The sequence below is a fragment of the Odontesthes bonariensis genome, chromosome 1, assembly GCF_027942865.1.
Source record: "Odontesthes bonariensis isolate fOdoBon6 chromosome 1, fOdoBon6.hap1, whole genome shotgun sequence".
Lineage (NCBI taxonomy): Eukaryota > Metazoa > Chordata > Actinopteri > Atheriniformes > Atherinopsidae > Odontesthes > Odontesthes bonariensis.
In genome coordinates this window covers 13,127,952-13,146,037 of record NC_134506.1, presented here as the reverse complement: position 1 = coordinate 13,146,037, position 18,086 = coordinate 13,127,952, and the positions used below count along the sequence as shown (strand labels likewise).

General features: G+C 38.6%; 1 protein-coding gene across 3 annotated transcripts in view; it reads right to left on the bottom strand.

Moving 5' to 3' along the window:
• Positions 1 to 18,086, bottom strand: part of coro2ba (coronin, actin binding protein, 2Ba) — a 43,607-nt gene that overhangs the window by 6,603 nt on the left and 18,918 nt on the right. Inside the window, exons 1-7 of one of the 3 annotated variants that reach the window (XM_075473701.1) lie at positions 13,347 to 13,506; positions 8,836 to 9,036; positions 3,699 to 3,815; positions 2,878 to 3,027; positions 2,507 to 2,671; positions 640 to 756; positions 442 to 546 (exon numbers count right to left, since the gene is read on the bottom strand). In XM_075473701.1, the coding sequence (XP_075329816.1) occupies positions 442 to 546; positions 640 to 756; positions 2,507 to 2,671; positions 2,878 to 3,027; positions 3,699 to 3,815; positions 8,836 to 9,036 (855 nt within the window). In that variant the 5' untranslated portion in view covers positions 13,347 to 13,506. Of the gene's footprint in view, positions 1 to 441; positions 547 to 639; positions 757 to 2,506; positions 2,672 to 2,877; positions 3,028 to 3,698; positions 3,816 to 8,835; positions 9,037 to 13,346; positions 13,507 to 18,086 lie in introns of those variants that run through there. The other 2 variants (XM_075473524.1, XM_075473609.1) reach the window with 2 other exon arrangements.

Sequence of the window (18,086 nt, the reverse complement as noted above, 5' to 3'; positions counted from 1 at the left end):
TTTTTTCCTTTCTTTAATTCTTGACATTCTTTAGCCACAACTAAAATTAACCGCACAATTAAGGGTATTCAGTACATGACATGAATCTCTTGCTTATACTTGTTAATCAGACTATCTTATTATCCAAGTATCAAGTTAATTTGATTATTTTATTGGTAACTTTTAAATAAAGTTACCATACTAATTTAGTATGGATTACTCTCCTGTTAGCAGATAGATAATCTGATCAGGTTTAAACCAATTGTTTTAAACCAAAATCTAAATTGTATCTTTTATTTTGTATTCATTAATCTTCTTGTGGAAACATGTAATTATTCTTCATTGAAATCAAAGTACACTTGAATTTCATATTTGTCTTAACCCTGTGGAAAATTTGCAAAAAAATAGCTGCAAACTGAGATTGATTCCTCATTAGATTCAGAAAGAGTGAGTGGTTCTGACCTTGCCTGCCAGGTACAGCATGTGTGTGTCAGCATCATAGAAAGGAAACAGCAGTCCTGATAGGCCATCTATGTCCTCCTCCACAATTGGCATCGACAAATCCTCCTGGGAAGAGCAGTGCATGCAGGGGTTTAAATGACAACATGCTCAACTCACTGTGGCTTTATAGGCATGAGCTATATGGATGTGTTGCCTGACCTGATCCCAGAGAGCAATCTGCCGGGTGTTCCAGCGAGAAACCCCTGTGGTGAGCAGTCGCTTTATGTTTCCCAGGAAAACTACTCGGTTTGCACGGTGGTTCTTGCAACTGGCCTGCTGGTGGAGCAGCACATAATATTAAAGTGAGGCTGTAGTGTGAGATACTGCTATAAAAGCTAATGTTCTTATATTTGAACAGTATTTACAATTGTGTAAAATATCAATAAAAACAGAACGTGATGATTTGCAAATCTCATAGACAAATATCTTACTCACAATAGGACACAGAAAACATCACGTGATATTTTACAATTTCATGAAAGATATTAGCTCATCTTGAATTTGATTGCAGCAACACATCATGTCTGTTTTTGATAAAATGCCGCCTGAGGTGCCGCCTGAGATCACAAGCATCCAATATTGAATTTCTGTCATATCCCTTGTGCTTATATCAACAATATTCCACCATCTACAGACCATACTATTTTAAAGATATTATGTATTGTGGATAATGGAATATTCAAAGTCTTCACATTTTCATGTAGAAAAATATTAATGAGAAATAGCTCCACACCTTGTAGACACAGTTTTATGCAGATTTCTGAACGCTTGCCCATACTTACTTCTGAAAGACTCTGCCTCTCTAAGGTGCTCTTTCTATACCCAACCAAGTTACTGACCTTTTGCCAATGAATCTTAATCATTTATTTTGTTTGCTAATTCATTTTGTTGCCCTGTCCCAACTTTTTTGAAAAATATGTTCTATTGTGAATAAAATATTTGTTCATGAAAATAATTGCATTCTGATTTTATTTGCATTTTATACAGCATACCAAAATTTTCCAGTAGCCTACTGGCATTAAATTCAATATATTGTTATGATGATGAAAAGAAAAGATTTGAACACAGGGAGTCAAACAGAATAATTCAATTTAATCTAAGAGATTTGCATATCAGTATATATATATACATATATATATATATATATATATATATATATATACATACATACATATATACATAAAAACATTTCGGAACTTAAACAGCACGGCAAAGTCAGAGGTATTTGTGGTCATTCCCTGGAATCTTTGAATGTGTCTGAATCTGTATTTTAAGTTGATGAAGATTCTCAGTCATCCTGGTCATGGTAATCAAAAGAGCTTGAAAAAGGGCAACTGGACTATCCAAGCTCTTATTATCTGTATTTTAAGCATTTCACTTTTTTAATAATTTCTTTTTTTTTCTCTTTCCCGCTCATGTTGCTCTGACTTGTTCAGCTCACTTGATGCTGCAGGTGAGAAGCAAATGAGTCTAATCAGAAGGATTTCTTTTAAAATGTTCTTGATTTTTACGCTTCTTGGTTTGACAGCCCCAGTAGAGACATAAAGCAGAGAAAGGAATATGAATACAACATGTAACAAAGGCTTGGAATCTAGAGTCAAACTGCTGCATGTGCTGCATGTGCGTTAGCCAAGCCAAGCCAACTTTATTTATAAAGCACTTTAAAAACAGCAACACTAACCAAAGTGATTTAACCTTTAGGCTTCCAGTGTGCTATTTGAGAAGTTACATCATGTTGATCATCCAGTTACATCAACAAAGTAAAAAGATTTCAGGCGCTTAGGGTAGGACTTTCTATTTAAAGGAAGTGAATATCAGAGTAGTGTCAGTTAACTTTAGTTGAAATAAATTTAAAAATCAACAGGCTACCACCAGAATATTGACAATTCAAAATGAGAGGTGTGATCTCTTAGTTTTGGTATTGCAAATATGGTCAGTGGCTGGTCAGTCATACAGTAAAAGAGGATACTCAGATGTTCTTTTTATATGCTTAGCTCCGTGAAAATATCCGCCACCTCTTCCTAACCTGAAGGACTCTCCCGGAGCGTGGCTCAATGACTCGCAGCTTCTTGTCTTTGCAGCTGGTGGCCAGCAGGCTGCCGTCTGTGTTAAAGGACATGCTGAGGATGACATCGGTGTGGCAGTCGATCATTTTCACTGGCTCTCCAATCTCCAGGTTCCAGATCAGTATCTGACACATCAAGAGGGATTGTTTTAAGTGGAGCGGATAGGTTGCAAGTGAGCTTTGATCAATGATGTGTCTTTGTCAGTTTGTGGATCAAAGTTTCTGTAGGTAACTGATTAATCCTTGAAGATTGCAAACACTTTAATCCATGTAAAATCACAGTGGTGTTTCCAGGCTATGCAGAGCTGATTTAAGTTTGATTAAGGTGGTACCTTATAGTCATAGCCTGCACTGAAGAGGATGCCGCTGCTGGTGGGGTGCCACTCGATCAGACCCACCCGTCTGCTGTGACCGTAAAGCTCCAGCACCGCCTCCGTCATGTTGCGCCTCAGTCCCCCTTCTGGGATCTCCCATACTCGGACCTGCCACATTCACAATCACTCAGAATGCAAATCCCTCTCTCTTTTTTATGCTTTTATATAACTATGGCCATTTTGTCAGAGGGCACTGAATATTTTTCAAAACCCGTCACTATGAACTCAAGCATCCAGAGATCTGTCTGATCAGAAATAGCACAAACTATCAATGTAGCCCATTGCACTGGGATTAGACTGGATTACAGCTATGGCTAGAGGCTCTGTGTTCAACCAGATGAGATTATCTTTCAACAAGCAAAAGTACAGAGCACAGTGCTACTATGGTTTTTTTGTGCTTAGTGAACTAACATGTGCATGTACTGGAATAAATCCCCAGAGGGACTTTGAATACATCACGTCATGAAAGAATAAAGAATGATGGTGACTCAGATTTTATGCCGTGTCCAATATTTTTGTAGTCTGTTGAAGAAATGTGTCATTTTACAGGCATTGCCTCATAACAACTCCAGTGAACGCAGCTGCTACCAGCAGAAATCCAATCACAAGCTGCTGTCCAGTGGCGCTCTGACCACAATAAAATAGTGACATATTCTTCATCAGGGTCAGTAGCTGTCAGCATCAGCATTTTATGACCGCTGTCACAGATACAAGAGGTTTTTCCAACGTCATTAAGTCGTAAATTACAGGCATAAAATGAAAGGTGGTGGGTCACTCACTGAGGTGTCCTCGGAGCAGGAGGCTATGATGTTCTCAAAGAAGGGATTCCACTTAATATCCAGCACATTGCCTTGGTGGCCACACACTTTTGGGTAATGAGAGTCCAGGCGGCCAGACTGAAAAAAGAGACAGAGAAGCACAGTTTAAGATTACTTTCTGTGATTTAGAACACATATGATGAACGTGAGGAGTTCAAAACAGACCATAAATTACACAAAACAACAAAACTGTTTGAAAACGTTTTGCTTCTACTGATGTGAACACATAAATATTCATATAACATAATGAAAGTGAAATGACTCAGTGAGATGACTTGATAAACCCTGAGCAGAAAGCAGACCTGCTTATTGTGAAGGGACATCTGAGGCATATTATTGTTACTGCAATAACATGGTGAGTCCACTGAGGGGCACTGGCTCATAGCAACAGATGAGAGGCACCTCTTAGTGTCATTCATGATGTCAAGAATGCCTTGATGCCTTTCAGTCCGCTGACCTCTTTTTATTTCCTCAGAGATTTGTTTAGCTGCATCGGGTAATACCTCCGTGAAACCCACCATTTGTGTAGGCACGCACTTTCCTCGCTGAAGCCTGAAGATCGGCTCTGGCAGCGCTTTTAATAATACATTGTTTATTAAAGAAGGCAAGTATCAACCGTCAAACTGCTCTTTTGCACTTCTGCTCCAAACTGAAAACAATACATTTATTTTATAACTGCAGGAGACAAATCACAGTGAAACACAATCACCCAGCCTGAGAAACGATTGGGGTTAAAGAGCTTGATGCTGACACCCAGCGATAAAGGATCTGAGCCACAATTCAAATCTGTACTTCTCAGCAACATGCATAACAAAGAAGATATAAATATTTAAAGAAAGTACAAGTAGTAGCAATATTTTCTGGAAGTCTACCAACAGAAAAATGCTTAAGTTTCAAGGTAACTCATAGCCAAAGAGAATGAGGGTCTTGCTAATGAGCTCGATGGACGGAGACCAAAACAAACTCGGTACCACTATCTGTCAAAATATGACGTCTGTAAAGGGGGACATCAATTCAGTCAATAAGGGAGAGAGAGAAAAAAAAACAGCAAACAGTGTCTCAGCAAGACAGCAATTGAGTCAATTTATTTTAGAATAATGATGCCCAGTAAGTTCACAAAATTAGATTTAATTCAATCTTCTGTAACTGTTTACTAAATTGAGGGAACAATTTACGGTGGTAAATATAAAAAAAATGAAACGCCAAGCTAATACAAGTTCTGATGACACATGAACACGACAATGACTGGCAGGTTCAAACAATAACATGGATCCAAAGGACTCCTTATTTATGTGGAACTAATTACCTGCAGAGAATGAATGTCTAATGGGAACCAAGCAGCTCAGAAGGTCGAAGAGATACCATGAGGAAATCAAATTTATAATGAAACATGGAATTCATAAAAGAAAGGTTAGGAAAACTCTCTCCACCACCAGCTAGCATTTATCTGACAAGAAAATGACACGAGCCTGCATTAGTTCCTGAGGCTGTGGCACAGATGAACACTGATGCACACATCTGCTGGACAGTTAAAAATGTCTCCAACACACCAGGGGCACCACACACTGATTGCTACCAACTTTATTGACCTGTAATTCCCAATAAATCTTTCGTGAAGTGAATGACCACAGCTGCTTTGTGATTATAGTATTCCAAAGTCTATTCCACCAGCAGATATTCAGATGCTTTGGAAATATAATCTGGTCTGAATTAATATTTGATATACAAAACAGGAGAATCTGAAAGACATATCCCGTCGTTTATTGTAAGTTTCTTCTTTAAAGCCCTCACTGAGGCACTAACCCATGAACGTGCCTGTATGCTGATTAAAAAGACTATAAATCTTAGCACAAGAGCCATGTCTGGTGGCGCATTCTCCTACGTGGTCTGCCATGCTTAAATGAACAGAAAGTTAACGTGCTGAGTCATGCTTAGTAAACTGAATTAACAGACTGTTGTGCTGCTGTGGTCACGCTCATGTTAATGGCGTACAGCTTTCTGCAGATGCCGTCTTATACTGTACAAGTCTGCTCTGTCTGCTTTGCTCAGACAGTCAAGTGACTTGGTTAGTGTGATGGGATCACCCATGTGTTTTACCGTACGGTATGACCATAATATACAGTTGAAAAATAACATCTTTGTTCATGAAGGAGCTCTGTCTTCTCTGTGTTTGGAGTCCACCCTATACTGGATCTACTGCCAAAACATGTACAATGTAAGTTATTCTGTGGTACATGACTTTAATAGGCCTTGCACACATGGTATTTAATTACATATCACAATGTTCTGCTGGAAAGATAAACCAAGAAAACCGAATATTTATATATTCGCTGCACACTCCACAGAGCTGCCTCTAAGCTCTCTGAAAAAAATCATCTAACCTACTCAGTCATTTGGTCTAAAAATTCTCAGAAATCATGAGTGATGTCAAGAAATGTCTAGTTTTATCCCATCAAAGGTTCAGTGGTGGACTTTTAGTTTACAGTCATTCTAAAGAAGCCAGAACCAGTGCCTGCACCATAGTCAGAGCAGTGGTGTGAAAAGCACCACACCCACCCACACACCATTTCTTTGTCTGAAGAGATGGAGAGGTGTTGGTGACCTTGTGTGTTATTTTCTGAGCCGGTCTCTGTGCCAGGTGGTACCAGCAGCAGTTCGTCCACTCGCTTGTGGCTTCGTTTGCGGTCGAACATATGGCTGTCTCGCCGGCTGTCATCATAATATGTCATGCAGGCCTGTACCTGAACGTTAGCCAAACCCAGATCATCTGTGTTATTTATCTAATTTAATTATTATAAATAAGAAAAAAAAAAACTGACATAAGATTTTAGATTTTATTCATTGCCTAAAAACTAAAGCTCAAACCTTTTTTCTTTTATATTACACTGTATCTTGTCTGAGAGATTTTACTTACAAGGAACAATACTGAGTACTACTGACTACTCTTTATGCAATTATGATACTTTGCACAATATGTCTCTCATTCCACAGCTATAGCCAAAAACATCACACATGCAATTCATACAGTGTCATCACAAATACAAAAAAAAAATACATTAAATTGCATTTCTGGAGCACTTACAGTTGATTAACAAGTTATAGTTAATCCCAGGGTGGGCTCTCCCATCTTGTTAAGACTTGTCATGAAGCTGTATAGTGTAAAATATTCTAATCTACAGAACCTATTAAATGTCATGCAACCCTTTCAGCATGAACATTGACAGACTGCCTCCTCAATATGCTGCTTCAACAAAACAAATGTTGAACATTTAGTCTCATGTCTGACTGTCTTTTACATTTAACCAGAGGATAGTGACACCAGCATCCATCACCACACAGATGTTTTTCCACTGCTAAAGATGACAAATGTAATATCTGAACTAGTCAAATCAGCAGAAGCCCAAAGGAAACGGAAGGAAATGATATACTTTGAGTAGGAACAAATCGATCATGTTACAGTCCAAGGACGAGTCATGGAGAGCGTCATTATATAGCATAAAAAGTACCACAGAAGCGTATGAGTTACTGAGGGGATATTATGACATAAAGGTACTTTTAACCTACCAGGTTTTAAAATAAAATGATTCTAATTCCTGAGTAAATAATCAAAATAATAAGAATCCAACCCCTAAATTACCCTGTTATAGTAAGTAAAATAAATGATATGGGTAGCATCTACAGTATATAAAGCTGCTGAAAACATCATCAATTTTCTTGACATTAAGTGTGTTTTCAGACTCCAAATTTGCTTTTTTTTTTACAACACTCTTTTAATTTAACAGATGAAGCATCTAGCAATTTTGCCTGTCATTCACAGTCACACACTGGTGGTGGCAGAGCAGCTCAATTTGGGGAAAAAAATGTCTTATCTGAGGTTGACATTTAACTGCCAGTTCAACAAAAAAACCTACTTCCTGCTGCCAGAATGATCAAAGTCTATATTACGTAACCTACGTACTTATCTTTGCAAACATATAATTCCAGTTGAATAACACGACATGACGACATAGCTTGGTGGATTGAGAGCATCGTCAGAGCCCATGGACACAAAAACAGCCACTAGTCTTCTCAATTCCTGCTCTGAACGACGTAAACTGTAGCTGAAGTCTGCTTCAGACAGCAAACTGCTCAGAAAACACTTGACTGCTTGATAACAGCTTCTCACCACCCTGCGTGGCAGCAAAGGGCTTTTTAAAGCACCACGGAAAAGTCGCTCTTAAAGAGGCAAAACACTTTATTGTCCTCAGACCCACAAAGTCCTCTTTGAAGTTCATTGTATTCTATCTATCTATCTATCTATCTATCTATCTATCTATCTATCTATCTATCTATCTATCTATCTATCTATCTGTCTATCTGTCTGTCTGTCTGTCTGTCTGTCTGTCTGTCTATCTATCTATCTATCTATCTATCTATCTATCTATCTATCTATCTTATCGAAAAAGTATAACTTTGCTTATTTAACAATGATATATACAGTATAGATACATATTCATATATATATGTATATATGTGTGTATAAACTGTACAATGTGAGTAATTTTCTGTGCTTGCTGTCTCCTAATATTCTTGTAAGAGCAGCACATGGCAACAGAAACACTTTCCTCTTTCCTTTTAAAAGAATAAGAATTTCCCTATTTCCACTACAACAAGGCCCTTCTCTAGTGTTTGTGGGCAACACCACTATGTTATATGTTCCAACTGCCAACGTGACCCTAATAAAATGAGAGCTTAATGCTGGTACTTCAGCAGAGAATGCAGTCTGTGCTTTATTTTTGTGGAAACATGTCAGAACTTATGAAGTAGCTGAAAATAGCTGAAATTTTTAATAGATGTAGAAATGTTAAATCTAAAAGAGAAACAGCATATAACAAGGAGTAAGCATGCAGTAAATAATTTGTCTGTCTGTAAGTTGCTCAAAAGAATAATGTCTTCTCAAAATAGTGACATACCTTTTTTTTTTACAGTAAACAACAAACACAGAATTTTGAATAAATAACAATTTAAGGGTGCGGTAATGCAGACAACCCCAACAATCTGTTAAACTTCTGGGCTTTGTTGGTATGGCAACAAATAGCAAAACAATTGGGTCAGTTACCTGGGCTACGGGTATTACAATGAAAGAGCCCCCGCCGGCACTCTCTGTGACCACTGCCACGAACTTGGAGCTGACGGCACAGAAGTGGTTGTCATGGACGTTCTTGGTGATGGGGATGCCGTCAAAGCAGTGCTCCCGGTTGGCTACTTTTCCATAAACATTTCGAAACTTGGAGCTTCGGTAAGTCGGACGCCATGACATCTGTGTGGGGAAAAAAAACACATCAAAATTTTTATCCATATTATGTGCAAATGGGACGTACAAATGCAATGACAAAGCAACAGATGAGGTCTTTATTAATGTTTTTATTGTCCAAAACCCAGGGACATAAATCAGGGAAAAATGCTAAACACCTGAGGTTGTTTCCTGAAAAATTTTCAATTTAGGAAAGTAAAGCATAATATTTCTTCATGGTCCACATTTACTTAGCACCTTTTAAACCATGTCTAGGTTCTTTCTCAGTGCTTCACATTTGATTTTTATTCACCTTTTCAAGCAGAAGCTAACACGGACCTTCAACCTGTGAAAAAACTGCAGTTAGAACTCTTACTGTGTAAGAGTTATAGTTCTGGCTTGCTTTTGCCCCTGTACCATCTGGCATGTTTGTAAAAATGAACCAAGTAGAAGCTTTGACTGTGTAGATGTACTGTACAGCCTCACCTTAATGAATTCTGAGCTAAATAAATGTGAATTACCTTAAATGATACGTGCACAGTGTACTGATACACTCATCATTGGGATTATGAAGAAAGAATCAGTGAAATCTAATGTCACACTGGCATCCTCCTAACCCTCTGTCACAGGGTGGGCTGTCCCATCTGTGCAGACATGATAACAGTCACACATGCTGTAGTGGGAAATAATCCAAACTGGGGATGGGTGTGAGACTTTTGAAGGGCGAAAACTGTGTGAAAACTGTTTTGACGCGATTTCAAGTTGCCTTAGAGACTGCGTTTAATGTGTTTGGAAAGGAAAGCAACAAAAACCTAAATCAAAACCAAAAAGAAAAGTTATAAGACCCTGATAAAACACAGCTGATTTCAATATGCCTTGTTTTCTGTCACTGCACTGTATTCCACATGGATCCTGTACAAAAGACAAATACAGCCATTGTTTGCAGCTAAACAACAAAAGAGAAGTGGTTACATTTGACTCAAGAGGCCTCTTTTGTTATTTAAACCACATGAATGCACGGGGTGGAACTCTTGATTTTTTTGGAATTAGCTGGTTCGGCCACAGGATGTGGAAATGCAATGACCTTTGACCCGAAAGGACAGAAGCTGTGGGAATTTTTTCGCCAATGAAAGCGGCCACATTTTGAGCAATTTCCAGAAACAGGAAGTGTTTATGAGCATACTTTCAGCAATGTCAATGATGGTGACTATATAGGTTCGCGACAGAAACTGCGGGGAGAGGATTTACGACTCCGGTCAGATCAGTGGCAGCGATGCAGGATGACATCAGGCAATCCTCTATTCAGCATTGTTCTACAGATAAGGAGGGGATCTGGTGGGGGTGTTGTGTGCATGCAAATAGAAACATCCTCTGACCATGCTGCTCTTGTGTTTCCCAGTCTCAAAGCCGACTGGTGAAATGGCATCCAGCTTACTATATAAGAGCATGTGATCACACTGGTCTTTCTTCAGAAACAAAAATGGGATCGTTTTGACGACCTTTCGTTGTTATAACAATTTTGTGTTTTTAAGGTCATGAAATGATAAGTTTATTATTACATTATCCAAATCAAACCTTTTTTAAAAGGCATTTATCAGGTAAAATGCACTAATTATTTGTGGTTTCAGCTTCTTAAAGGTGAAAAGTAACTCAAATGCTACACTTGATTACTTTTTTTTTCAGATACATTCACTTTATGAGTTTCTACATTTTCTAATTGTTCTAACTAATTGGATTCCAGAGATAATATTTCACCTTGCACTGTTTAGCTTAAGTTTATGGGGGCTGGAACCATCGAACCTGGATGAGGTTCTGATTCAGCTCTTTGCTGCATTTAACATTCCTTTCAAATAAAGTACTGTCCTAAAAAATCATTTAATGCTGGATTCTTTCCATCCATTATCTATACCGCTGAATCCGTCGATCGGGTCGCGGGCGGGCTGGAGCCTGTCCCAGCAGTCAATGGGCGAGAGGCGGGGTACACCCTGGACAGGCCGCCAGTCCATCGCAGGGCCACATAGAGACAAACGAGACAAACAACCATGCACGCTCACACTCACTCCTAAGGACAATTTAGAGATGCCAATCAACCTAACATGCATGATTTTTTTGGACAGTGGGAGGAAGCCGGAGTACCCGGAGAGAACCCACGCATACACGGGGAGAACATGCAAACTCCACACAGAAAGGCCCCAGCAGGGAGTTGAACCTGGAACCTTCTTGCTGTGAGGTGACGGTGCTAACCACCACACCACCGTGCAGCCTTTTGTCTAATTTTTCAGGAATTTCCTTAAACTCAAAAAAGAAGGTAAGGCACTAAAAAGCATACAAAACAATCTGCACTGAAAAAACATTTTGATTTTATTTGCTAAGATAAAATCATAACATTATCACATGTGCATTATCAATGTTGTATTGATATTTCCTTCTTTTAAAGGCGGGGTAGGGGATCTTTTTCTGGAACATTTTTTTACATATTGCTTGAAATACTCTTCACACCCCCATTGCAACCAATTAATTAAAAGTTTTGACACAAATATGAAAAGTTTTAGTGGCCTCTAGAACGTACAATCTATGAAAAACACTATCCAATCATTGTGAACGGTCCGTTCACAATGATTGGATACTGATGCCGTCTATCAAACTGCAATCTGCTCCTCCCTCCCCCTCCTTCCCCCTGTGCGCGTACCCTGCTCCGTGAACGAATTACGCGTCCAGAAGCTTGGCAGGAAGCTAAACTAGAGCCAGCTTGGCTAGCACCTAGCATTATTAAACGTATAGTTATCATATACTAAATACTAAATACGGCAACGATCGATGCTTGCTGTCAGAACAGCGCTTGTGCACCTTCGTGCTCGTGCACGTTCATGTACTCTAGAGGCGTGACTTCGGGGGGAAAGTGAAGAAAAGGGTTGGGACTTTTTACCTGTGTATTTTCAAAATGCAGCTTCGCTGGACTCAAAATCCAGGATCTCCTACCTTACCTTTAATATCACAATAATCATCAATATGATAAAGTGTGAAACATATAAACATGTACATGTGAAGTCTTTGCGGTCGAGTCTCCCAGGAAGCCTAATAAACAGCACTATTGTTGCCTGAATCTAAACAAACAGCAAGTGCAAGCAAATTATTACATGGCTGATATTGGACCCAGATGTCCTGTTCTTTTTTTTTTTTAGTTATTCTGCTTCCACATCTGTGACCCAATGAAGGACGTTTTTTTTTAGAAAGAAATGGTTGCATATGTTGTTTCAGAGACACTTATAGGCCATATCTGACATAAACAGACAACTAACATTATTAACTAGCAACATATATCATCATTTAGGTTGGAAGACTTATGTGAGGCATATTTTCCCATCTAATTATTAATCAAATCAAAAGGGAAAAATGCTGCATCTTAGCAATAACTTGTCAATTTCTATTCCACTTATTTTTATTTATTTATTTTGTTATTGTGGTTTATCATCCCTAAGCAAGCAGACAAAGAAAACATGGATGTCTCTTTATCTCTCCCAGGTGCATGCTGGTTTTACACCTGCCCTTCCAAAAGAGTCTGTTGTGCTGTCAAATTCTAACAAAGTACGGACAAAAGAAAATATTAAACATTAATACACCACTTTTAAAGCAATGTATCAGTCATTCCAAAATAGATATTAAATAACCTTCATACCACTTGACAAAGTAACCAATCTGAATTGTTTTATTTACAATAAAATCAGAAAATGTTGCACTTTTTTTAGTTAACTTATTGATTTTTTATGGAATATTTTCATATTAAGTTATATCCTGAACCTGGCACCTAAAACTCTGATCCTCATCCCATTCAAACACATATCGTCTGCTCTGAAGCCGTGCCTCTATGAGCAGAATAATAGCATCTTGTTAAAGATTTAATGAAGAACAGAGGCAGCAGAAAGAGGCCTGAGGGACAGTTGGAGGAGACTCGCCTGCTTTCAGTTCTCTTTACAAGGATGCTCATTCATTGGTCACCGGCCTCTGGCACAGAGAGGATTTCTGTCTGAGCGTGTCCTTCTTATCTCATGAGGTTTTGCAGCACAACAACACACACAGATCATGAGCAACGGCATGCACATACACAAACACGCAGAGGAGAAATTACTTTGCATCCATCTCATCACAAGACCTGTGCGTCACACCTTCCTAACTTTGCAGACAGTTTTTCCTTTTGAATATTTTCACCATAGGACAGATTTAACGCTGAGTTGCACATATTTACAAATAAAACCTCCTTTAGCTGATAGATTTTACATATCCTAGCAGTAAAGTGCTTTAAAGTGCAGCTAATCACGTTACTGAAACTGCCACCTTACCTTACCAGCGTCCTGATAGAGACACTTCAGTCACAGAGTCCCTGCGGCCTTCTTAAACTGCAAACATCCACCCTCTTTTCTAAATGAGCTGCCAGGATCTCTTCTCTTCCTTCCTTCCCTTTTGAATGTAAGCAGGCGGCCTGTGTCTGCTCTGCCTGCTTCTCTCTCATGTTTTTCTCCCCCCACCCCTTTAAACTCACGCTTCCCACCCTATTCTCCTCCTACTAGAACTGATAGCTACGGGGCTAGCACTCCCCCTTCCTTCTCTTACCCCTTTCTCTCATCCTGCCACTCAGTCAGCCCTTACATCTCTTTCGGTCTCCAGTGCAGTTCAGTCTCCAGCTCAAGCAGAGTAGTAGCATTGGAGTAGTAGCCATTCATCCTCTTTCCTCTCCCACCCGCTGCTTGTTTGGCATCACAAGGCCTTTCTGGCTGATTCCCAGGACCACTTGTAGTTTTTCAATCTTCACATTCTTTTCTCTCTGTAAATCTCTAAACCACACTTTGCAGTCTCACCCTTTACTTCCATCGGGATGAAACCGATCTATTTTTTGAAAAAGAGATACATCTCAGCAGGAATATCTTCAACTCTCGATCTTGTTGGCAACTGTCGCTGTGCAAGCCGAGATGAAGACAATTTCAGCAACAAAAATAAAGCAATGTTGGTCAGATCGGCGCCCTTTAAAGACTGAAACCACTGACAGACTGTAGAAGATGGTCTCTCATTAATGAGTTGTATGAGCTCACTGAGGAGCTCCAGCATCTATATATTTTCATGTCTATTCATAAATACAGCATCTTACATTTGAGCCAGTTTTAACTTTTGGTGTCATGAAAAGCATATAAACAGTTTTTAAACAATGAATTCTTCCATCCAACCAAGAACAGTTTTGCACCATTCAATGGGATTTATCTATGTGATGTTTACATTTCAATAGTTCAATAGTTATTGTACATATTTGTAAACAGAAGGTAAAGCTTTCAAATCATGCTGAGTGTGACAAACAGTTTATGTCAAGTTAGTCAGAGATTTTTGCTTCGTAATTAATGGCTTTTAATAAGAAATTTATGATGAATAACAAATTTACAATTCAGTATAATTCCTTTTAGTGACAAAAGCTTTTTATCATTTCAGATTTATTAGTAACACTTATTACAAGCAGTTGACTCATGTCTGATTTATGCTTAATGAAATCTGTGACCCACATATTGTTTTCATCATGTTGCTGTGGTCTGAAATGTGTTAATGATGTGCAAGCAGCATTTGAAATAGCTGAAGTTAATTTAACCATCAGTGTTAAAGTGTTCAGTCATATTTAAATGGATGGATCCATTGGGAACAATGATCGCATTTCATTAAAAATAGATAGATAAATAAAAACAGATCAAGTATCCTTAGCAAGAATTAGTACATTTCTTTCCACTGACAAAGTGATACTTGTGAACCTATGAGATAATACTGCTCAAAGGCAAATTTAAAGATTTAACAGAGCACAGCTGTTTAACTGACTGGCTGTGACCTCAGTGATAGACCCTAAAGTCTCTGCTCTTTCACCACAAACAAGCTTCTGAAACGACCCCAGATCAGGTTCATACACAGACGCAGGTGTTGGAGGGAAAATTGCATCCCTCGGTGATTGTCTGTGTGTTTGAAATGTGGATGGGAGCCTTTAAACTCACTGGGAAGGGGGTTTGCCTCGGCCTCTTGACGTGGTGTGTATGCATGTGTTACACATGTGCGTCAATTTTCATACTTAGACCCATGTGTTGTTTGTTTGCACCAATATATGTTTACTGTAGTGGTCATAGCTGTGAGGCAAAGCACTCCAGAGAGCATTGAATTAGTTTGCATCTTGCCTGAAGACACTACCGCTGCTCTGTGTACACCACTTCCTTTGTCTCTCTTAAAGCTTTAAAATCCCTCTATGCTTTTCAAATAGCAGCAAATCTTTGTTTTCTCGGAAAAAAACACAGTCAACAAAATACAAAATTACATATCTGACAACTGCAAGCCACATAGAATGCAATTTTAATGGCAACCAAACAGCTATTTACAAAAGAATACTAATATTAATAGGCCATCATTTTCCATCGTTCCAGCAGCAGCCAGACAAGCTGTCAGTAGCAGCATACTGACTCATTATGACTTCTGAAAAGGCCATTCAAACAGCACCAAATCAAATGAATGGATTTAATTATTCAAATCAAGATTTTCTTAAACGTTGGTGCCAAACAAGGAAGTGGGACCATCTGAGTTCACATTCAACAGAATCAAAAGGCAAAGCCACAGGGCGACTGCATATCTTGTCACTCAGACACAGTGAAGGCCTGTCAAGCCACCAATGTCATGTTCTGTCCTTTGTTTTGTTTTTTTCTCTCTGGCTCTGGCTCTGACACTGTATAGTCATTTCAATCACTTCCCATCTCTGCAAGGAGAAAATTTCACAAAAGCAGAGAGATCCCATTGGCCCCTTTGGCCCAATATTCACTCAGTGTGAAGTGGCCTCTCTATATGCAACTCATACAGGAAGTATCACAGCTTGGCTGAACATTGCTATGGAAATGCTTGATGGGATGATTGTGGTTATAAAAGTCCTTTGTCTGCCATGGAGCCGCAGATTATAAAAGCAAAGTGGACATTCAAACTTTGCAAGCAGGTGACAGTCAGCATCATTACCTGAGCCCGTCCCATCCCATAAAGATGTTTACATCTAAAGTTCATTACATTTTCACATATTATGCATCCTCAAAATGATCAGTAAGATCATCTTTTTGTTTCCTAGAAGTCAGGGCAAACAAACACTGATAATGTTTTAAAATGATGTGATTATGGAAATCTCATCTGTTTTCTAAATGTAAAGGTTATTCCAGTAACTGCGGCATCCTCCCCTGTTAAAGTAACTAGTGATGTCAAATCATTTAAACTTCCATTTTATTAATTTATATGGCAGCTTCCTACTGACATGTAGATCAAAGCCCTTCACAAAACAAAAATTAAAGCAGCAAGGAAGAAGAAAATAAAAAAAATCATTCATTCATACACAGAATAATCACATGGCTTCATGCAAAAGAATTAAAAAACCAATTCATTGGTAACATACACACTCTATAAAAGACGTGGTTTGAAAATGATGTGGAAGAGATAGAAACTGACAAAAGTTCAAAAGAAATAAAGTAAGCGCATTGATACTTCAAAATGACAAACACAACTCAGAAACCGAATGAAGCCTAATGAAGCAAATTTTTGCATGTTCCTAGTTCCAGGCTAAGAGGTAGAGGTGATGGAGTGCTGTTCAGCATACCTTTTTAAATCAGAGCGGCTCACACATTCGATCATTTTAAAACTTAGCTTAAAAGCTAGTTTTTCTCACTGGCTTTTAGCCCTGGTGAAAGCACTTTTTTCAGTTCTACTTTAGATTTTCTAGTTTAATTTTTAACTTGTGCTTATTGTTGTTTTAGAGGTTGCTGATTGCATTTCTATTTGTTCAGCCTGTACAGCACTTAGTCAGCTATGGTTGTTTTAAATGTGCTATAGAAATAAACATGACTTGACTAATAAGGATTTGTAATCTGAAATGGTTGCATATCATGGGAATAAAAGTGCAAATGGATGATAAATAGCAGATAGATGAATACTCAGATTGCTAAATCCTTATAAATGAAAAATACATATTTCAAAACAGTTAATGTCAATTGGGTATCATCTTATAAAAAAAGCTTAACATTACAAGTCAACAACAACAACAAAAGGAGTCCATGGGCAGTGGGATCGGGTATAGCTCTGATATTTCTGTATCAAAATGAAGACAAAGCAGAGTAAATGCACATAATCAGGAATTAAAGCCAAAGTCATTTGGGAAGGACTTTATAGGACTGGAGAATAGTATGGTTGTGGACAAAACCAAGTTATTATCAATAGCATTTTATAACTACAATGCTCTGCAAGGGAATTTTCTTTAGATTTTGTTCCATCTGTAAAGATCTGTGTTGACTACCAGTTTTTTGACTGTATGCGTAGTTTTAAGCAATTTACTTGTTATGAGGTTTTGGCGTAAGGTCAATAATGGAGATCTGATCCATTTTGTTCACTCTTTCTTACCACTTGGGCTTTTCCACTGCCTCTCTGCCACTCCTCTCTTTCCCACGCTGTCAAACCTTCCATCTAAATTATGACATCACTTTTTTGGTCCAGTGGTCTTCCTGCTGCTTTTCTCATCCAAGCATTCAGCCGCTTTTCCATCCTTCTGCTATCATTCTCCTTGTGGACCACGAATCCCACCTCCTCCCCAACTACACCTTTGCTTGCCTAAGATGAAGCTTCAACAGAAGCCCATTACCAGTGTCTAGACTCCAGGTCTCAATCATATCATGTTCCAACTTAATGCAGCATCAGAGCTTAACTGCAAAACTTTAATTACATTGTCCACCAATAAATTTGTGACAACATTTTGTTTGATCTCTTCTCATTAACCTATGTTTTACAGCTCAGATTTAAAATGTCATGTGAACAAACATATGTTTTCTCGTGAGACTGGGGAGACTATGATGTCCGGGATGTTTAGTGTGAGAGTGGTTAGAGCTGTAAGGAGACATTTTCCTCTAGTACTCCAACCAAAATCTAATTAATTCCGAGCACTTATTCTAAGACTTTGTTGAAGTACTGTAGTGTCTTACAGTCCCACACGAACAGCTTTGTTTGCTTAGGAGAACCTGTATTCGGTTGATTCCACCGACTTGCAG